The sequence below is a fragment of the Coregonus clupeaformis genome, chromosome 27, assembly GCF_020615455.1.
Source record: "Coregonus clupeaformis isolate EN_2021a chromosome 27, ASM2061545v1, whole genome shotgun sequence".
Classification (NCBI taxonomy): Eukaryota; Metazoa; Chordata; class Actinopteri; order Salmoniformes; family Salmonidae; genus Coregonus; species Coregonus clupeaformis.
This window is the reverse complement of record NC_059218.1, coordinates 36,879,100-36,902,108: the sequence shown is the minus strand read 5'-3', so window position 1 is coordinate 36,902,108 and position 23,009 is coordinate 36,879,100. Positions and strand designations below refer to the sequence as shown.

General features: G+C 41.3%; 1 protein-coding gene across 2 annotated transcripts in view; it reads right to left on the bottom strand.

The window, feature by feature from the left end:
- Nucleotides 1-23,009, bottom strand: part of LOC121541998 (CMP-N-acetylneuraminate-beta-galactosamide-alpha-2,3-sialyltransferase 1) — a 59,574-nt gene that overhangs the window by 11,346 nt on the left and 25,219 nt on the right. The window contains exons 1-3 of one of the 2 annotated variants that reach the window (XM_041851415.2): nt 9,450-9,690; nt 4,400-4,737; nt 742-935 (exon numbers count right to left, since the gene is read on the bottom strand). In XM_041851415.2, the coding sequence (XP_041707349.1) occupies nt 742-935; nt 4,400-4,690 (485 nt within the window). In that variant the 5' untranslated portion in view covers nt 4,691-4,737; nt 9,450-9,690. Of the gene's footprint in view, nt 1-741; nt 936-4,399; nt 4,738-9,449; nt 9,691-23,009 lie in introns of those variants that run through there. The other variant, XM_041851416.2, reaches the window with a different exon arrangement.

Here is a 23,009-nt window from a genome sequence, read left to right as displayed (position 1 = left end):
ACCATGGTAAAGGCCATTGAGGGCTATCTCTATTTTAAAGTAGTTGATTTCTTCTTATTCTATTTTTTAGTCATTTATTTTAGCAGACGCTCTTACACAGAGCGACTTACAGTCAGTGAGTGCATACATCATTATTTTTTTCAGTATGAAAAAGCCCCCCATGGGAATCGAACCCACAACCCTGGCGTTGCAAACACCATGCTCTACCATCTGAGCTACATCCCTGCCAGCCATTCCCTCCCCTACCCTGGGCCAATTGTGCGCCGCCCCATGGGTCTCCCGGTCACGGCCGGCTACGACAGAGCCTGGATTCGAACCAGGATCTCTAGTGGCACAGCTAGCACTGCTATGCAACACTAAAGTGTTGACTCTCCCGAGTGGCGCAGTGGTCTACAAATTGAAAGGGTGCATATACTGCCACCTGGAGTGTGTTGTCTGAACAGGTATAAAAGCCAAGGTTGGTGATTAACTGCCACATGCAGCTATGGAATGTTTGCTACTTTCTCGTGGAGTGTGATCTCATTCACTACTTCCCACAAATCTAAAAGCATTGAATAACATTTTTTTACATTTTTACATTTTTAGTCATTTAGCGGACGCTCTTATCCAGAGCGACTTACAGTTAGTGAGTGGATACATTATTTATTTTTTCATACCCCCCCGTGGGAACAACCACGTGCAAGTGAACAAGTGCACACTGAGGTAGGAGGGACAAATGGGACACCCTCTCAGTTGGCCTACCTTATGATGACATCACTGGAGTCGATGAGGGCTCCGTAGTGGGAGCCCTTGAGGTTCCCAGAGTTCCCCACTACAGCACAGGTCCTACAGCGCTCAGGGCCCGCGTCCATGTAGAGGTCAGCCTCAGGGATGACCTGGAACAGCTTCTCCACCACCTCGCTAAAGTTGGCTTTGGTATGTTCTTTCTGCAATTTCTGGTTATTTAATTGCACCAGTCAATACATAAAACAGCAATGAATACACAATAAATACACAACAATGGACAGACTGACACTAAAAGCAGCCTAATGCAAATTACACACCATAACATCTGAGGAAACTCTCACACTAAAGTGTTGACTCCAGAGCCACCTGCTCTTTACACTGAGGTTAGTTGGTGACTACAATAGCAAACCGTTAATCAGTTGTCAGTGACCACGCTCATATTGCAGCCTAAAAACATCAAATAAAATAGTTAATTCTGAATAAAACTCCCTCCTATAAACACCAAAATACTCAAATTAAAAAAACACGCAACCACAGTAAACTATTGGAGATTCTTAAAGGGATGGTGTGAGGGTCAGATGAACTAGTGGATACAATTTTTATGTCTCTGCGTACAGTTTGACAGAAGTTTAAGGTAGTTTCTGGAGCGATTGCCAGAGGTGGGACTAAGTCACTATTATTCGAATCACAAGCAAGTCACAAGGTCCAAGTCTCAAGTCGAGTCCCAAGTAGAACCGGTCGAGTCTCGAGTCATGTCCAAGACGTGCATTCTAAGGACAAGTCGAGTCACAAGTCTCAAGTCAAGTAAAAATAATCAATAGAGGCAATCTCGTTCAACTACAAATCTTTGTCTATTTATTGAGGAACCAGACAGCCCTCTTCATTATTTTGTCTACAACACATTTTGATTATGTAATAAACACTTTTAACAAAAAATTCCAAAAGCAAGTTTCATAAGTAAATTATACATGTCAAGCCATTTTGCCATACCAAATGACCAGTAGGCCTATGCTAGTAATTGTTGCTTGATGCCCCATTGCTACTGAGCTTGCAAAGTAAACGGTTCATATTCTTGATCACCAAAATGTTTTGGAACTGCATTTTTATTCATGTCAATCCTCTCTCCCTACAATTTGACGTTTGCGCTGCACCCGATCCTACAGCTGTACAGCAAATCAGAAATATGTTCGCTAGCTCAGTGGTTTTCAAACTTTTTGACCCGCGATCCTTAAAAAGGAGTGGTTCAAAGCTTGTGACCCCCGCGCATGCACATGCACGCATGCACAATCGCTACGCAAATGTAACCTCCCACTGGGCACAAACATCAACTCAACGTCTATTCAACCAGTGTGTGCCCCAGTGGGCTGTCATTACAGCCATAAAACGGTGATGCATTTTCAAAACGCAAGATACAGAAATAAATGAAATTCACACCTGTATTTTGAGCTGAAAGTAATTTATGTTAGCGGTCAATATCAACTTGGGATATCATGTCACATTGTCACTTCTCTGGAGTCCAGAGCAAGCAGGATCTGTCTGTAGCCTTTTTCTTCCTCACAACTATCGTAATAATTTGCCAGAATATGTTACATCTTCATCCCATAAATATTGAAGGTAGTTTGATGTTACAGCTATCTTTAGAAATATAGCCAGTACCACCACTGAGGTATATAATTATAACCCACCCAAGCTAGGCCGATCTGAAAATATGAAAATGAAATCACCAGGTAGCCTTTTGGGAAAGGGGAATGCGTTCAACCGAAATATGTCTTCCACATTTAACCCAACCACTCTGAATCAGAGAGGTGCGGGGGGCTGCATTAATCGACGTCATCGGCGCCCAGGAAGCAGTTGTTTTGGGGGCAGATTTTTCAACTTTGCCGGCTCAGGGATTCGAACAAGCAACCTTTCAGTTACTGTCTCAATGCTCTATTTTCTTTAAAATTATTTGATAAAATATAGAATTTGGCCTTTACTACTATAGCCCATAGAAACACATTGAATGACGCATTCATAAAATAAATCATAAGGAAGAAGGTTTTGACGTGTCTGTCCTATAGCTAGCAGATATAATAATGCTCAGGAAATATTTTGGGTTTTTTGGACACATATTTAACTCCTTATTTTTGTTGGCAGAACACTACCTCCATACTTCCATTCGTTTACATGGGTTGCCTTCAGACGAGTCCCGTGACACTTGAGGGGGTCGTAGAGCAAAACGGAGAACACCATCGTGTTCGTGAGAGTCTCCATAGAGTGGGCTAAACCGTTTGGACGCTACAGACGTTTTCGTGAGAAGACCGATTTTTGGGATGTCTCATGGTCTGACAAACACCGCTGTAGCTCGGCCACCTTCCACCGCAGATGCAGAAGGCCGACATAGGCGGAGGCGGTAGAGTGAGACGCAGCCCAAATCTCTAGCTTAAATTGACGGATTTTGATGGGGATGTTTTTTATTATGTTACTTAGATTGATACACGGGTGCGTCAGTAGACTCATATCCCTCCCCCCTTTCCTGCAGTCAAATGACCAAATCGCCCTCTAGTGGCCTCATGAGTGGAATGTTATTAATACTTTTCATAATTTCATAATTAATCAACATTATTATTATTTTTACGCCGAAAATCTGGATTTTATATATTTCAGTCTTCTGTGATGTATATAAAGTGTAATATTGCAATGCAAACTCAAAATTGAATACATTTCAACTCTATATCTGACATGGTACAGGTGTCTTCTTTTTTTAAGACCATAATCGATGTAGTCGAGGTGTATACTTTTTTTTTCAACAACCAAGAAATACTCTGTGTGACCCTGATTCAGCCCACTGCAGTAAAATATTTTAAGGATGTAAGTAGGCTACTCTGTTTTTGCCAAGAAAACTGGAGAAAATTAAACAAGTGCTCGCTGGTCACTAATCTGGAAAAGTGTGCCCGCTTTTGCATGCCAATGCTGATGACTGGTCATTGGTCAACAGTCAAGACGTGCAACTTTTTGGTTCTGAAGCACAGATTAGATGCTTTTTAAACAAGAATTTGGTGCAATGCCGTAGGCCTAAGTGACCGGATCAAACAAGCAAAGGTATAAACACAAAATACAAAATGGTAAATGATTTGTAGCCTATTAAATATGTAGCGTATTAAAATATATAAATGGTAGCCACTCCAGTTTTCTGCTGCTTTCATGAGGTCATCATTTAAAAAGCCTTACAACCTCTCATTCATTCAGTTTCACACTCGCAACCCCGAAAATCTTCTCAGTGCTCTAGCTCACCCGACCTGTGTTGATTGAGGGCCGATCAGAGGGCCTTTCACTAGCCAATCTGCTTTTTTGCAAGTGTGATACTGTTTCTGGCTGCATGGAGAACAATCCACAGATAATTTGTGCCACAAAATGAGTGACAAAACGTTACAAAACCAGGCCAGATAATTTCAAGTCATCAGTCTCAAGTCAAAGTCGAGTCCCGAGTCTTGAGGCTCCAAGTCGAGTCTCAAGTTATTTTATTTTATATCAAGTCGAGTCTCAAGTAATTCAAATTTGTGACTCGAGTCAGACTCAAGTCCAAGTCATGTGACTCAAGTTCTGACTGAATATGTGAACATGTGTTGGGTGTGCACTGACAATGCTTTTATTGCTTTAAGATAAGATGTAATAAAAAATATAAATAAATTACCAGCCACCACGTTCTTGTATCGTTGGAGAGTGTCTTGTACTCTCTGGTCAGAAATGGTTTAAAAGATGTGATGAAGCGCTTCTGAAACCAGAGGTCATCGTCCGGCTGTGTCATACATTTGAGACATCCGCAATTTCTTGGAGAGATGATCCTGTCCAGTGGCCGAAGGGCATTTTTAACTAAATCCACAAGCGAATTGGAGGATAGCTGTCCAGTATAAAACACAACGATAGTAGTGATGCAGAGTAGAACGATGAAACGATAGTCTTTTCTAATCCTGAAGATAATCATTTTGCCGATAGCATGGCATCTGTTGGGTGTCACAGAATCCTCACCACCTGTGGAGAGATCAATAATAAACTGATAATAACATTGTATATAGAATAGATGTAGCCTATAGGTCTTAATAAAACAGCTGAAGGATGATAGGCAAATTAACATCATATTCAGTCTACATTATGTTTTGTTTTTTCAAATGTTTTACCTGAACATGTGCATAATAGCCTAATGAAGGCTATAGTTCACATGTTCACAAATTAAGAGGTAAGCTAGCCTTTGTTCTGGTTTAGTCAACAAAAAAGGTGATTTCATGACCATCAAATACCCTCTGGTCTGTCATTGAAATATATATTAAATGAAATACAGTGCCTTCAGAAAGTATTCACACCCCATGACTTTTTCTACATTTTGTTGTGTTAAAGCCTGAATTTAAAATGTATTACAGTTTTTGTCACTGGCCTACACACAATAGCCCTTAATGTCAAAGTGAAATTATGTTTTTCAAAATGTTTACAAATTAGCTCAACTGCCTTGAGTCAATAAGTACTCAACCCCTTTGTTATGGCAAGCCTAAATACGTTCAGGAGTACAAATTTGCTTAACAAGTCACATAATAAGTTGCATGGACTCAATCTGTGTGCAATAATAGTGTTTAACATGATTTTTGAATGATTACCTCATCTCTGTACAATTATCTGTAAGGTACCTCAGTCGAGCAGTGAATTTCAAAGCTCAAAGACCAGGGAGGTCTTCCAATGCCTCACAAATAATGTGGCAAAGCAATTAATTTTTTGTCAAAAAGTTACGTTACTGATTACAACTTTGGACAGGTAACTAGTAACTGTAATGGATTACATTAAGAAAGTAACCTACCCAACCCTGGTTGTCGGTAACTTTTGCTGTAACACGCAAGTGAGAGAACAAGGGGTAAGTTGACATATAAATACGTCCCAAGATTTATACTAATTGGCTGAGAGACAGGAAGGTGATTATTGCACGAGTGCAGGCATAGGTTTTTCAGCAGGTGTGGTGAATTTGCATTATTGTGCCGTGCTCATAGGCTATAAAGGTGAATGACATTCCGCACATGGCTCATAGTACAAGATGAGGAGAGACATAATGCTATGCTGATAACGTTTGTTAACACTAACATACAGTGTATTCGGAAAGTATTCAGACCCCTTGACTGTTTCCACATTTTGTTACGTTACAGCCTTATTCTAAAATGGATTACATTGTTTTTTCCCCTCATCAGTCTACAGACAATACCCCATAATCACAAAGGAAAAACAGGTTTTTAGATATTTTTGCATATGTATTAAAAATATAAAATGGAAATATCACATTTACATAAGTATTCAGACCCTTTACTCAGTACTTTGTTGAAATGCCTTTGGCAGCGATTACAGCCTTGAGTCTTCTTGGGTATGACACAGCTGTATTTGGGGAGTTTCTCCCATTCTTCTCTGCAGATCCGCTCAAGCTCTGTCGGGTTGGATGGGGAGCGTCGCTGCACAGCTATTTTCAGGTCTCTCCAGAAATGTTCTATCGCGTTCAAGTCCGGGCTCTGGCTGGGCCACTCAAGGACATTCAGAGACTTGTCCCAAAACCACTCCTGTGTTGTCTTGGCTGTGTGCTTAGGGTCGTTGTTCTGTTGGAAGGTGAACCTTCGCCCCAGTCTGAGGTCCTGTGCGCTCTGGATCTCTCTGTACTTTGCTCCATTCATCTTTCCCTCAATCCTGACTTGTCTCATTCCCTGCCGCTGAAAAACATCCCCACTGCATGATGCTGCCACCACCATGCTTCACCGTAGGGATGGCATTGGCCAGGTGATGAGCGGTGCCTGGTTTAATCCAGACGTGACGCTTGGCATTCAGGCCAAAGAGTTCAATCTCGGTTCCATCAGACCAGAGAATCTTGTTTCTCATGGTCTGAGAGTCCTTTAGGTGCCTTTTGGCAAACTCCAAGCGGGTTTGTCATGTGCCTTTTACTGAGGAGTGGCTTCCTTCTGGCCTCTCTACCATAAAGGCCTGATTGGTGGAGTGCTGCAGAGATGGTTGTCCTTCTGGAAGGTTCTCCCATCTCCACAGAGGAACTTTGGAGCTCTGTCAGAGTGACCATCGGGTTCTTGGTCACCTCCCTGACCAAGGCCCTTCTCCCCCGATTGCTCTAGGAAGAGTCTTGTTGGTTCTAAACTTCTTCCATTGAAGAATGATGGAGGCCACTGTGTTCTTGGGGATCTTCAATGCTGCAGACATTTTTTGTACCCTTCCCCAGATCTGTGTCTCGACACAATCCTGTCTCGGAGCTCTACGGATAATTCCTTCGACCTCATGGCTTGGTTTTTGCTCTGACATGCACTGTAAACTGTGGGACCTTATATAGACAGGTGTGTGCTTTTCCAAATCATGTCCAATCAATTGAATTTACCACAGGTAGACTGCAATGAAGTTGTATAAACATCTCAAGGATGATCAATGGAAACATGATGCACCTGAGCTCAATTTCGAGTATCATAGCAAAGGGTCTGAATACTTATGTAAATAAGGTATTTCTGTTTTTAATTTGTAATAGATTTGCAAAAAATTCTAAAAACCTGGTTTCGCTTTGTCATTATTGAGTATTGTGTGTAGATTGATGAGGGGGAAAAAACTATTTAATCAATTTTAGAATAAGGCTGTAATGTAACAAAATGTGGAAAAAGTCAAGGGGTCTGAATACTTCCCCTATGCACTGTATACAGAACATTCCAACTATGACCATAGAAGAGGAAGCAATGTGTTGTTTTTATTGTGCTTACTGAATTAAGTGAGCTGCCCACTCAGACCAGCCTTACTTATTGAGCTTTCTTTATAAACTACATTAGTGTTCCAAAGAATAACTATAAAAAAGTCCGAAATAAGTTGTACAATACTGCTGATGTAAGTCCCATTAACTAGAAAAGTAAATGTCCTAAAGATGTGTGTGGTTGCTAGCTTGTCTTAAAGTTGTTAAGGTTGTAAAATAAGAAGTGGTGAAAGTAAGGCAGTAAGGTCCGGTATGTCAGAGGCATGAAAAATGAGCAAATGGACTTGAAAACAGGTGGTATGTAATGCAATGCGGTTCAACAAGAACACTGATATTTTGCCAAGGCAGAGATGAGTGGCCGAGGCGCGCGGACAGAAGTGGAAGCATTAATTCTGGCATAATGACAATGGCCAAATGTCATTACACTTTTTGGTGTTTTGTGTAACAGATGTCTCTTTCCATTCACCGCTGTTTGGAAGCTGGAACTATGTTGCGAATGGATGAATTTGCGCGAGTAGCCTAGTAAAGGAGCCCTTTGAAGTGATTGTTTGACAATCAGATGAAAACATCATGACTGGTTGTGTTTATGGCACAATAAAAGGTAATACATTTTTAATACAAAATAATGACAAATCTTTATGACCCACAGAGATGCTATTGAATTAATGGGGATTCTAAAAAATAATTATATGATTAGGCCCCGCCATTTAGGTAGAGCGGCAGTTTGACGAGAGCGGCATTTTCCGAGCTAAACTCACCAAGACGCACCTCCAACAACACATAACACCTCACATTATTCTGCCTAAAAACAATGATAACTTCTCTCACCCAGTGGCATGAGTGATATTTAGGTGAGCGCTGATGCCGCCCCATGAAAAGCAGTGCCCACTTTGCCAAGGGCAAGGGCGCAAAATATTTAGCTTGTCCATGCCCAGCGCGCCTCTCCAGAGTGCTGTTGGAGAGACGCAGCGCTGCAGCGCTCCACCAACGCTCCATTAAATTAATTTAACATAAATGATATAGCCTACGGTAGAAAGAGTAGTAGACTATGTGGTTTTTCTGTAGCCCATAGACTGGAGACCAAATGTATTACAATTTCATGAGACATACACTTTTTCAATCATTGACTTAGTGCGGGAACAACGAAACTAGTTAACCAAAGTCAACTAAAAAGGCAAGCGGTTAGACATTAGTTTTGGAGCGGATGCGGCATAATCCAACAGAGGTGGACAGCAAATTGTGCTGAAAGTAATTCATTTGAACAATTGTCTTCATTTTAATTCGACCTCACTAACAACAAGAGGGCTTTGTTGGAGCCTATTTCTTCTTATAAAAAAGTAAGAGGTAGGGCTACCTGTTTGACAGACGCAATTATGCTATCCATAGATGTCGGTATAGCCAAATCCCCCAATACTGTCACCATGCACTCCTTAAATACCTCCATGTCTGGGAGCGGCTTGGTGTGTTTGGTTAAACCAGGGCTCACATTAAGTGAGGGTATGCCTCTTTGTTAAAGACAAGGGCAAAAAAAGGATACCTATTGTTAGCTTTATTTTTTGAAATAAATCAATTAAAAGTATCCAGATAATATAAAGCATTCTATAACAATGCTTAACTCCGTGATGCCTTATTCTAGAAACAAGCTTTAAAATGCCCACAAAATACGTGACTCTGATGCATATGGAGATATATTGATTCCTTCGTATCATGGATGAAGCCTGAGCTGGAATGTGAAGCTAGCTAAAGCTAGCCAATTCAATAAAAACCTGAGTACATCTTAGCTAGATTCTTATTATATACCCCTCAGGGTTAACAATAACATGTATTGACGTTTGAAAGGACAACACACCATTACAGATGTCAGCAAGCAAAACATTTAAGTAAACAAAACACAGAACATACATGAAAATCAAAAGGTACAAGTCAAAAAATTACAATCCTCCACGAGTCGGGTCTGAATTATTTTAAATATATACACACTTACCTGCAGAAAATGTAGATGTTGCACTTCTCTAACCCTGCCTCATCTGGCAAATTGTAAATCGGAGTCAGAAGGACACCAACAGTAACCACCGGCAGAGCAAACGTTTATTTAAGTTCAGGAGTAAATGGATGAGAAATGTGACAGCAGTCATCTATCTCCAGTCCACTTCCCTGAATGAGTCATAAACAGCAACAAGTTATGTATATTAAGTATTATTAGGTATTAAGTTGTGTATTTTCAGTAAAAAATGTTATGTTGTACTATTAACTGACCAAATATACACTGAGTATACCAAACACTGAGTTGCAGAACAGCCTCAATTTGTCGGGGCATGGACTCCACAAGGTGTCGTAAGCGTTTCATAGGGATGCTGGCCCATGTTGATTCCAATGCTTCCCACAGCTGTCCTTTTGGGTGGTGGAACATTCTTGAGACACACAGGAAACTGTTGAGCGTGAAAAACCCAGCAGCGTTGCAGTTCTTGACACACTCAAACCAGTGCGCCTCGCACCTACTACCATACCCAGTTCAAAGGCACTTAAATATTTTGTCTTGCCCATTCAATTGTCTAAAGGCTTAAAAATCTGTATTTAACCTGTCTCATCCCTTTGATCTACACTGACTGAAGTGAATTTAACAAGTGACATCAATAAGGGATCATAGTTTTCACCTGGATTCACCTGGTCAGTGTGTGTTTTGGAAAGTGCAGGTGTTCTTAATGTTTAGTATACTCAGTGACTCTAGAGTTTACTTCTCCTGTTCTCACCCATGGCCATGACCCAAATTACAGAAATTAGGAGGCGCTGATAGAATGCAATTTATTGCATTATAGTTTGGAAAAGTAAGCCATGCTATCTCCCTGTATTGTCTCTCTGTATTGCCTCCCACTATTCCTCCAGGGATTAAACAAGGCAGAATTGACAGGGCTGTGGAACTGAAAGGCTAAACAGATGGAATACTGAGGAATATTTGAGGCTGCTCAGAGGAGAATGGGGAGGCCAATCTTCCTCAGTGAATTTCAGAAAAATTAAATAGTGACACATTTAAAAAGTTATCCTTTAAGATACAACTATTAAATATATCATCAAATAAATTGTTGGGAACACACTGTTTTGCAATGAAGGTCTACAGTAGCCTCAACAGCACTCTGTAGGGTAGCACCATGGTGTAGCCGGAGGACAGCTAGCTTCTGTCCTCCTCTGGGTGCATTGACTTCAATACAAAACTTAGGAGAATCATGGTTCACACCCCCTTCCATAGACTTACACAGTAATTATGACAACTTCTGGAGGACGTCCTCCGACCTATCAGAGCTCTTGCAGCATGAACTGACATGTTGTCCACCCAATAAAAGGATCAGAGAATTAATCTAGTACTGAAAGAACAAGCCATATCTAGCTAGCACTGCAGTGCATAAAATGTGGTGAACAAATTTCATAATAATTTCTTCAAAGATGAAGGAGAATCGAGAGGAGAGAGAGAGAGCTAGCTATATTTCATATTTCTTTTTCACATTCACTTAGATAGCGAATGCAGCCTACTCAAACACACGGCTCAAACAGAGAGGGATGCTATGTTAGCTAGCTGGCTTTGGCTAGCTTTTGGCTTCATTAATTAATTGCCACGGTGGCCCGCTGGTGTAACTGCTAAACTGCTTGCCGACTGTACTGCATGATTGTAGCGGGTTTACTAACACATTAGATCTAGTAGCTATGTTGACTAGCTATGATGTTAGCTAATAGGGTGACATTAACAATGTAGGCTGTGTGTAGCGGTTATGATTTGAAGGTTTGGCTTGGAAAGGTTTTTTCGTCTGGTCACAGACAGCTGATGTGTTGTGCACAGAAGTCCACAAGCGAAGGGAAGAGGTGAGAGGAGGAGAGTGCGTCTATGCAAGAAGGAATTCTACAACAAGCAAAATGATCATGCTGTTTGTATGTGGCTGCTATGAAAGTGAAATCTGTTTGCGTGTGATCAGCGGTGTATTCCTTCTGCCAATTCTGTTGAAAAACATTTCTTAAACGGAAGCAAACGGAACGAAACAGGGATAAACATAGCTGAATTTGTCCAATAGAAACTATCGTTTACAACTGTTGGACTAATGATTACACCCTAGGTCAGTTAGATGCAGGCAAGAAGAGTGTGTAAGGCGGTATTGAATGTGTCACTGTCTGTCACCTTGATTACTCTTCATTTTTCTCTTGACCTATGCACCTACATTGTAAACTTAAATTCATAGGCTAGGCTGTAACAACCTCATGATGGGTATAGGGAAAATTTGAGTATCATGTTGTAGCCTAAACTTATCGATGTTACATTGAGCTGGGCAGGGGCGGTGTGTTCATTAGGGCGATATGGGCGACGCACTGCCAAACGGGAAAAGGAAGGGATTTTTTTTCTAATCAATTATATCACGGCAACAGTAGTTATCAGTGTTCTAATCTAGACGTCTGATCTGCCACTAAATGTCCAATCAGGCTAAAGTCGTGCTTCAAATGGCCCCGCCCCTTTTGGGGCGATTTCAGTCAGGTTGAAAATTGCCCCAGAAGTCTCTCATAGACTTTCATGTAAAATCATTTTTTTTTCAAATATCAGAGCTTTCAATACAATCTCTATGGGTTCCGGGAGGGCTTGCACTTACGCGCTTTCGTCATACGTAACATAACCATGAACGTAACTAAGAAAAGAGCGGGTAGCAGCGTCAATCAATTCACGTACTACTGTCAAGATGGCTAGCGTTCAGTGCAACTCGATTGTCTCTTTGAAAGAAGTTCCTTTTTGTCGGCGAACAAATCCAGATAAATTGGCAACGAAACAATTAGGACCTCCCAGACCAAATTTAATAATTCAACAGGTTTCTACTAAAGGGGGAAAGTCCTACACCCGAGGATTTTCCAAAAATTGGTACGAACGAAAAACATGGCTAGCAGGCTGCGATGTAGCTAATGCAGTCTTCTGCTACCCCTGCTTACTCTTTCACCCTGAAGGCGGCACGGCAGACAGCACCGCTTGGACAGCGATTGGTGTAACGGACATGCACCATCTTTCAGAAAAGATTAAGAAACATGAGCTGTCAAAGACCCACATGGATAGCTGTTTGAGATTGTCTGCTTTGGGGAGAGTGAACATTGCCACTCAACTGGATGAGGGATACAGGCTAGCTGTCCGCCGCCACAACGATGAGGTTAGCAAGAACCGCCACATCCTCAGCCGGCTAATCCAGTGTGTGAAGTTTTGCGGAGTGTTTGAGTTAGCTTTGCGAGGCAAAGATGAAACTGAGGGCTCCACCAACCCTGGTATTTTTCTTGGACTTGTCAACTTTGTGGCACAATTAGATGAGGTGTTTTATGGAAATGCATATTGTTTATGCAGTGTTGAGGAATGTGAAAGAACACCCTTGATTATTTTTACTGTGATAACTTATTTTGCTTTGTAAGCCAACACTTTTGAGATCAGTCAATAAATGATTCTGGTATTGACTTATATGCTGCCCCTGTCTTCATGTTGTTGCTGGACATATCTTTTTTTAAATGTGTGTAAGTCACCTAAATCATCAGAAAAATTGCCCCCCCCCGAGAATATTTTCAGGAGCCGCCACTGGAGCTGGGTGAATGGATTATGGATGACAGTCATCCAATATGCTGTAATAGAAATAAGGCCATGCTCATAAAAATAATCGTCCTCCCTCATCTTAAATGTCACCGACCGCCACTGATTTACACTAGGATATTTTTTTTTGCTACCACCAGTACATGGACATTGTAATCATAAAACCTAGCTATGGTTATTACACCAAGTTTATATGTATGGTTTATATTATACAGTATTGTATAATGTAATAAAGTTCGCATTAACTTTCACCTACCAACTCATTGACATTGTAGTCATGTACTATGATAAGAAGAGCAACAAGATTGATGTAATAAAAACCTGTTATGAAAGCAGATACTGTATTATTAGGAGACAAGGGATCATCAACAACTGTCTACACCTGTGTGTGTGTGTGTGTGTGTGTGTGTGTGTGTGTGTGTGTGTGTGTGTGTGTGTGTGTGGCGCAGCCTATTATCTTAAACCTACAGTACACTACCGGTCAAAAGTTTTAGAACACCTACTCATTCAAGGGTTTTTCTTTATTTTTACTATTTTCTACATTGTAGAATAAAAGTGAAGACATCAAAACTATGAAATAACGCATATGGAATCATGTACTTACCAACAAAGTGTTAAAAATATATATATATTTTATAATTGCGATTCTTCAAATAGCCACCCTTTGCTTTGATGACAGCTTTGCACACTCTTGGCATTCTCTCAACCAGCTTCATGAGGTAGTCACCTGGAATGCATTTCAATTAACAGGTGTGCCTTAAAAGTTAATTTGTGGAATTTCTTTCCTTAATGTGTTTGAGCCAATCAGTTGTGTTGTGACAAGGTAGGGGGGGTATACAGAAGATAGCCCTATTTGGTAAAAGACCAAGTCCATATTATGGCAAGAACAGCTCAAATAAGCAAAGAGAAATGACAGTCCATCATTACTTTAAGACATGAAGGTCAGTCAATATGGAACATTTCAAGAAATGTGAAAGTTTCTTTAAGTGCATTCGCAAAAAGCATCAAGCGCTATGATGAAACTGGCTCTCATGAGGACCGTCACAAGAATGGAAGACCCAGAGTTACCTCTGCTGCAGAGGATAAGTTCATTAGAGTTATCAGCCTCGAAATTCCAGCCCAAATAAATGATTCACAGAGTTCAAGTAACAGACACATCTCAACATCAACTGTTCAGAGGAGACTGTGTGAATCAGGCCTTCAAGGTCAAATTGATGCAAAGAAACCAATTCTAAAGGACACCAATAATAAGAAGAGACTTGCTTGGGCCAAGAAACATGAGCAATGGACATTAGACTGGTGGAACTGCAGTCCAAATTGGAGATTTTGGATTCCAACCGCTGTGTCTTTGTGAGACGCGCTGTGGCTAAAATGGATGATCTCCGTATGTGTATTTCCCACCGTAAAGCATGGAGGAGGAGGTGTTATGGTGAGGGGGTGCTTTGCTGGTGACACTGTCTGTGATTTATTTAGAATTCAAGGCAAACTTAATCAGCATGGCTACCACAGCATTCAGCAGCGATACACCATCCCATCTGGTTTGGGCTTAGTGGGACTATCATTTGTTTTTCAACAGGACAATGACCCAACACACCTCCAGGTTGTGTAAGGACTCTTTTACCAAGAAGGAGAGTGATGGAGTGCTTCATCAGATGACCTGGCCTCCACAATCCCCCGACCTCAACCAAATTGAGATGGTTTGGGATGAGTCAGACTTCATGTGTGTGAAAGAAAAGCAGCCAACAAGTGCTCAGCATATGTGGGAACTCTTTCAAGACTGTTGGAAAAGCATTCCAGGTGAAGCTGGTTGAGAGAATGCCAAGAGTGTGCTGTCATCAAGTCAAAGGGTGGCTATTTGAAGAATCTCAAATATAAAATATATTTTGACTTGTTTAACACATTTTGGGTTACTACATGATTCCATATGTGTTATTTCATAGTTTTGCTGTCTTCACTATTATTTTACAATGTAGAAAATAGTACAAATAAAGACAAACCCTTGAATGAGTAGGTGTTCTAAAACTTTTTACTGGTAGTGTAGATGCACTAAAACATACACCAACTTGCAGCCCCTCTAGCTTCTTGGGGTGTTTCTAACCACTCACAGTATCTACAATACTGATTAACACATCAAGGGCCTAAAAGAGGACATAAAGGTAGGCTTCACAGTTCTTTATTGCCTACAGAATACTGTATATCACTGTTTATTGGATTCGATCCTATAGATTATAATTCAAAACATTCTATCATTTTAAAATAAAGCATTCCATGTCTATTTTTGTTCTTCTTCATTTTAAAGAATCAATCGCAGTTAAGGCAGAACTATAAAATCTGTAAGAAAATAAAACATGGATCAACAAGAAACACACTGCCAACAGGACGAAGAATCACAACGACGGGCAGTGCGGGCACAGGCGGCAGAGCGGGCACATGCGGCAGAGTTAGCAAGGCAAAGAATGCAGGCTGAATACAACAACACGTTGTCCTGCTGGAAGACCCACAACCTTCATCAGAAACACAGTTTTTGGATACTGGGTTGAACATTGCACTCCAAAACACCTTGGAAATCTGCCCATCTTCATGATGTCTTGCACATGTTCAAGGTCCCCAGTAGCAAAGTAATTCCACAGCATTAACAAACCTCCCCAATGTTTGATTGTAGGGAAGGTGTTATTTTCTTTGAAGTTGGTCTCCTTTGAAGGTTGTGGGTCATCCAACAGGACAATGACCTATAACACACATCCAAAAGCACCCAGGAATGGTTCAAGAAGAAACGTTGGACTGTTCAAATCACATTTTATTGGTCACTTCTGGAAGTATTCACACCCCTTGACTTTTTCCACATTTTGTTATGTTACAGCCTGAATGTAAAATGGATTAAATTGAGATTGTGTGTCAGTGGCCTACACACAATACCCCATAATGTCACAGTGGAATTATGTGGAATTATTTATTTATTTATTTTCTCAGTGTAATTCTTATGTTTTATACTCCTGAACTTATTTAGGCTTTCCATAACAAAGGGGTTGAAAAGTTATTGACTCAAGACATTTCAGCTTTTCATTTTTAATTAATTTGTAAAAATACGTAATATCATATAATTCCACATACGTTGCAAGGACTGCAATAATAGTGTTTAACATGATTTTTGAATGACTAGCTCATTTCTGTACCCTACACATACAGTGAGGGAAAAAAAGTATTTGATCCCCTGCTGATTTTATACATTTGCCCACTGACAAAGAAATTATCAGTCTATAATTTTAATGGTAGGTTTATTTGAACAGTGACAGACAGAATAACAACAAAAAAATCCAGAAAAACGCATGTCAAAAATGTTATAAATTGATTTGCATTTTAATGAGGGAAATAAGTATCAAAGATTTTTGGCTCCCAGGTGTCTTTTATACAGGTAAAGGGAGTGCGCCTAACCTCAGCTTGTTACCTGTATAAAAGACACCTGTCCACAGAAGCAATCAATCAATCAGATTCCAAACTCTCCACCATGGCCAAGACCAAAGAGCTTTCCAAGGATGTCAGGGACAAGATTGTAGACCTACACAAGGCTGGAATGGGCTACAAGACCATCGCCAAGCAGCTTGGTGAGAAGGTGACAACAGTTGGTGCGATTATTCGCAAATGGAAGAAACACAAAATAACTGTCAATCTCCCTCGGCCTGGGGCTCCATGCAAGATCTCACCTCGTGGAGTTGCAATGATCATGAGAACGGTGAGGAATCAGCCCAGAACTACACGGGAGGATCTTGTCAATGATCTCAATGCAGCTGGGACCATAGTCACCAAGAAAACAATTGGTAACACACTACGCCGTGAAGGACTGAAATCCTGCAGCGCCCACAAGGTCCCCCTGCTCAAGAAAGCACATATACAGGCCCGTCTGAAGTTTGCCAATGAACATCTGAATGATTCAGAGGAGAACTGGGTGAAAGTGTTGTGGTCAGATGAGACCAAAATCGAGCTCTTTGGCATCAACTCAACTCGCCGTGTTTGGAGGAGGAGGAATGCTGCCTGTGACCCCAAGAACACCATCCCCACCGTCAAACATGGAGGTGGAAACATTATGCTTTGGGGGTGTTTTTCTGCTAAGGGGACAGGACAACTTCACTGCATCAAAGGGACAATGGACGGGGCCATGTACCGTAAAATCTTGGGTGTGAACCTCCTTCTCTCAGCCAAGGCATTGAAAATGGGTTGTGAATGGATATTCCAGCATGACAATGACCCAAAACACACGGCCAAGGCAACAAAGGAGTGGCTCAAGAAGAAGCACATTAAGGTCCTGGAGTGGCCTAGCCAGTCTCCAGACCTTAATCCCATAGAAAATATGTGGAGGGAGCTGAAGGTTCGAGTTAATAATAATATAATAATAATATGCCACTTAGCAGACGCTTTTATCCAAAGCGACTTACAGTCAAGCGTGCATACATTTTTGTGTATGAGTTGCCAAACGTCAGCCTCGAACCCTTAATGACTTGGAGAAGATCTGCAACGAGGAGTGGGACAAAATCCCTCCTGAGATGTGTGCAAACCTGGTGGCCAACTACAAGAAACGTCTGACCTCTGTGATTGCCAACAAGGGTTTTGCCACCAAATACTAAGTAATGTTTTGCAGAGGGGTCAAATACTTATTTCCCTAATTAAAATGCAAATCAATTTATAACATTTTTGATAGATTAATTATTAATGACTAATTATTACACCCTGAAACTGTGTGTAATGTGTTAGAAATGTGTGAGTGTAGGACCAGTAAAGGCTATGGCATTGAGCCACTATTTAGCAATGTGAGTAAGAGTTAGGCCAGACAACAAAGGCAACTGATAACTGAGGAATTTAGGGAGTAGAGAAACTGTTATGAAAACATGGTGCAGAATATTGTGAGAACGGCAATAACTGAGTAATGCAGGGAGTAGGCTATGATAAGAAAGTGTGTGTATGCATGTGTGTGTGTGTGTGTATGCATGTGAGTATATGTGTGTGTGTGTGAACTGATGGTCAGGAGAGCAGTTTTAGAGTGGAAAACTACAGCCCGCCTACAGAGGGGAGGGATTTTTTTTGTATGACGTATGAGTATAAAAGATGGACTCTGAAATTGTGATGGCAAAATTCTCAATGAATAAATATCTCTGACTATGCAGATCGAGACTCTGTCCGTTACTTAAATCCCAAAAGACTTACAACCTTTTGGGAGACGCACAGAGACACTGAAGTAGTTTGTTAAATAATTCACGTAACAATTTTTGACGTGCTTTTTTCTGGATTTTTTTGTTGTTATTCTGTCTGTCACTGTTCAAATAAACCTACCATTAAAATTATAGACTGATCATGTCTTTGTCAGTGGGCAAACGTACAAAATCAGCAGGGGATCAAATACTATTTTCCCTCACTGTACAGGTCCCTTAGTCGAGCGGTGAATTTCAAACATAGATTCAACATCAAAGACCAGGGAGGTTTTCCAATGCCTAGCAAAAAAGGGTACTTATTGGTAGATGGGTAAAAATAAAAAAGCAGGCATTGAATATCTCTTTGAGCATGGTGAAGTTATTAATTACACTTCGGATGGTGTCTCAATACATCCAGTTACTACAAAGATAGGAGTCCTTCCTAACTCAGTTGCCGGAGAGGAAGGAAACCGCTTAGGGATTTCCCTATGAGGCCAATGGTGACTTTAAAAGAGTTACAGAGTTTAATAGCTGTGATAGGAGAAAACTGAGGATGTTATGGGTACGCTTGTCATCGGGCTAGGGTGTTTTTTAGGATAAAAATAAATGGAATAGAGCTAAGCACAGGCAAAATCCTAGAGGAAAACCTGGTTCAGTCTGCTTTCCACCAGACACTGGGAGATTAATTAATTCACCTTTCAGCAGGAGAAAAACCTCAAACACCAGGTGAAATACAGTGGGGGAAAAAAGTATTTAGTCAGCCACCAATTGTGCAAGTTCTCCCACTTAAAAAGATGAGAGAGGCCTGTAATTTTCATCATAGGTACACGTCAAATATGACAGACAAATTGAGGAAAAAAAATCCAGAAAATCACATTGTAGGATTTTTAATGAATTTATTTGCAAATTATGGTGGAAAATAAGTATTTGGTCACCTACAAACAAGCAAGATTTCTGGCTCTCACAGACCTGTAACTTCTTCTTTAAGAGGCTCCTCTGTCCTCCACTCGTTACCTGTATTAATGGCACCTGTTTGAACTTTTTATCAGTATAAAAGACACCTGTCCACAACCTCAAACAGTCACACTCCAAACTCCACTATGGCCAAGACCAAAGAGCTGTCAAAGGACACCAGAAACAAAATTGTAGACCTGCACCAGGCTGGGAAGACTGAATCTGCAATAGGTAAGCAGCTTGGTTTGAAGAAATCAACTGTGGGAGCAATTATTAGGAAATGGAAGACATACAAGACCACTGATAATCTCCCTCGATCTGGGGCTCCACGCAAGATCTCACCCCGTGGGGTCAAAATTATCACAAGAACGGTGAGCAAAAATCCCAGAACCACACGGGGGGACCTAGTGAATGACCTGTAGAGAGCTGGGACCAAAGTAACAAAGCCTACCATCAGTAACACACTACGCCGCCAGGGACTCAAATCCTGCAGTGCCAGACGTGTCCCCCTGCTTAAGCCAGTACATGTCCAGGCTAGAGTGCATTTGGATGGGGCGGCAGGTAGCTTAGTGGTTAAGAGCGTTGTGCCAGTAACCGAAAGGTCGCTGGTTCTAATCCCCGAGCCGACTAGGTGAAAAATCTGTCGATGTGCCCTTGAGCAAGGCACTTATCCCTAATTGCTCATGTAAGTCGCTCTGGATAAGAGCGTCTGCTAAATGACTAAAATGAAATGAAAATGAATCCAGAAGAGGATTGGGAGAATGTCATATGGTCAGATGAAACCAAAATAGAACTTTTTGGTAAAAACTCAACTCGTCGTGTTTGGAGGACAAAGAATGCTGAGTTGCATCCAAAGAACACCATACCTACTGTGAAGCATGGGGGTGGAAACATCATGCTTTGGGGCTGTTTTTCTGCAAAGGGACCAGGACGACTGATCCATGTAAAGGAAAGAATGAATGGGGCCATGTATCGTGAGATTTTGAGTGAAAACCTCCTTCCATCAGCAAGGGCATTGAAGATGAAACGTGGCTGGGTCTTTCAGCATGACTATGATTCCAAACACACCGCCCGGGCAACGAAGGAGTGGCTTCGTAAGAAGCATTTCAAGGTCCTGGAGTGGCCTAGCCAGTCTCCAGATCTCAACCCCATAGAAAATCTTTGGAGGGAGTTGAAAGTCTGTGTTGCCCAGCGACAGCCCCAAAACATCACTGCTCTAGAGGAGATCTGCATGGAGGATTGGGCCAAAATACCAGCAACAGTGTGTGAAAACCTTGTGAAGTCTTACAGAAAACGTTTGACCTGTTTCATTGCCAACAAAGGGTATATAACAAACTATTGAGAAACTTTTTTTTGACCAAATACTTATTTTCCACAATAATTTGCAAATAAATTCATAAAAAATCCTACAATGTGATTTCCTGGATTTTTTTTCTTCTCATTTTGTCTGTCATAGTTGACGTGTACCTATGATGAAAATTACAGGCCTCTCTCATCTTTTTAAGTGGGAGAACTTGCACAATTGGTGGCTGACTAAAAAAAATTCCCTACTGTATACACTGGAGTTGTTTACCAAGACGACATTGAATGTTCCTGAGTGGCCTAGTTGCAGGTTTGACTTAAATCGGCTTGAAAATCTATGGGAAGACTTGAAAATGGCTGTCTAGCAATGATCAACAGTTCAGAATTTTAAAAAGAATAATGAACAAACATTTCTAAAAACATGTTTTCACTTTGTCATTATGGGTTATTGTGTGTAGATGGGTGAAACAAAAAATTTCTTTAATCTATTTTGAATTCAGGCTGTAACACAACAAAATGTGGAATAAGTCAAGGGGAATGAATACTTTCTGAAGGAACTGTACACTCTTAGAACAAACGGTTCCAAAAGGGTTCGTCGGCTGTCCCCATAGGAGAACCCTTTTTGGTTTCATGTTCCACAGGGATGCTGGCCCATGTTGACTGGCTTTCATCAGGCTGCCCACCCAAGAGAAAGCTTCAAACTGTGACTAGTGCCTGCAACCTGGTTCAGGTTATCAATCAACCTACCAGGGTAGTTACAAACAGTACAGGAATGAAATCATCAACATGTATAGCTCTTTTTACAGCCCTCTAACCAATTGTACTATTATGTGTGTTTTTTCGCGTTATTTGTAATTTATTCTGTACATAATGTTTCTGCCATCGTCTCTTATAACCAAAAAGAGCTTCTGGATATCAGGACAGCGATTACTCACCTCGTATTGGACAAAGATTTTTTCTTCAACGAGTCGGACGCGAAGGATATCCTACAGACACCCGACAAGGCCCAAATCCCCGTCATTCCCAGGAGAAAGAGAGAGATATCGTGGACGTAGGTCGGGGTCCCTTGTAAGGATCCGACGGCGAGCGAGTAAACTGCCTCTTCCATCAATCCTATTAGCCAATCTTCAATCATTTGAAAATAAATTAGATGACCTAAGATTACGGTTATCCTACCAACAGGACATTAAAAACTGTAATAACTTATGTGTCACCGAGTCGTGGCTGAACGACGACATGGACAACATGCATGTTAAATGTGCAGCCAGAGGGAAAAAAACTCTAGACCACCTTTACTCCACACACAGAGACGCATACAAAGCTCTCCCTTGCCCTCCATTTGGCAAATCTGACCATAACTCTATTCTCCTGATTCCTGCTTATAAGCAAAAACTAAAGCAGGAAGCACCATATATGTGTATGTGTGTATATGTATGTATGTATATATATATATATATGCATATATATATATTTGCGAGGGGAATAAAACATATGGGGGATTGGAAGTGATGCAGACAATTACATTGATGGAAGTTACAATCTATCTGCAATATTAAAGCTGATCTACCCACTAAAAAATAAAAAAATAAAAAAGCAGGAAGCACCAGTGACTCGGTTAATTAAAAGGTGGTCAGATGAAGCAGATGCTAAGCTACAGGACTGTTTTGCTAGCACAGACTGGAACATGTTCCGGGATTCTTCAGATAGCATTGAGGAGTACACCACATCAGTCACTGGCTTCATCAATAAGTGCATTGATGACGTCGTCCCCACAGTGACCGTACGTACATACCCCAACCAGAAGCCATGGATTACAGGCAACATCCGCACTGAGCTAAAGGGTAGAGCTGTCGCTTTCAAGGAGCGGGACTCTTACCCGGACGCTTCTAAGAAATCCCGCTATGCCCTCCGACGAACCATCAAACAGGCAAAGAGTCAATACAGGACTAAGATTGAATCGTACTACACCGGCTCTGATGCTCGTCGGATGTGGCAGGGCTTGAAAACTATTACAGACTACAAAGGGAAGCACAGCCGCGAGCTGCCCAGTGACACAAGCCTACCAGACGAGCTAAACCACTTCTATGCACGCTTCGAGGCAAACAACATTGTGGCATGCATGAGAGCACCAGCTGTTCCGGATGACTATGTGATCACGCTCTCCGTAGCCGATGTGAGTAAGACTTTTAAGCAGGTCAACATTCACAAGGCCGCAGGGCCAGACGGATTACCAGGACGTGTACTCTGAGCATGTGCTGTCCAACTGGCAAGTGTCTTCACCGACATTTTCAACATGTCCCTGACTGAGTCTGTAATATCAACATGTTTCAAGCAGACCACCATAGTCCCCGTGCCCAAGGACACTAAGATAACCTGCCTAAATGACTACCGACACGTAGCACTGACGTCTGTAGCCATGAAGTGCTTTGAAAGGCTGGTCATGGCTCACATCAACACCATTATCCCAGAAACCCTAGACCCACTCCAATTTGCATACCGCCCCAACAGATCCACA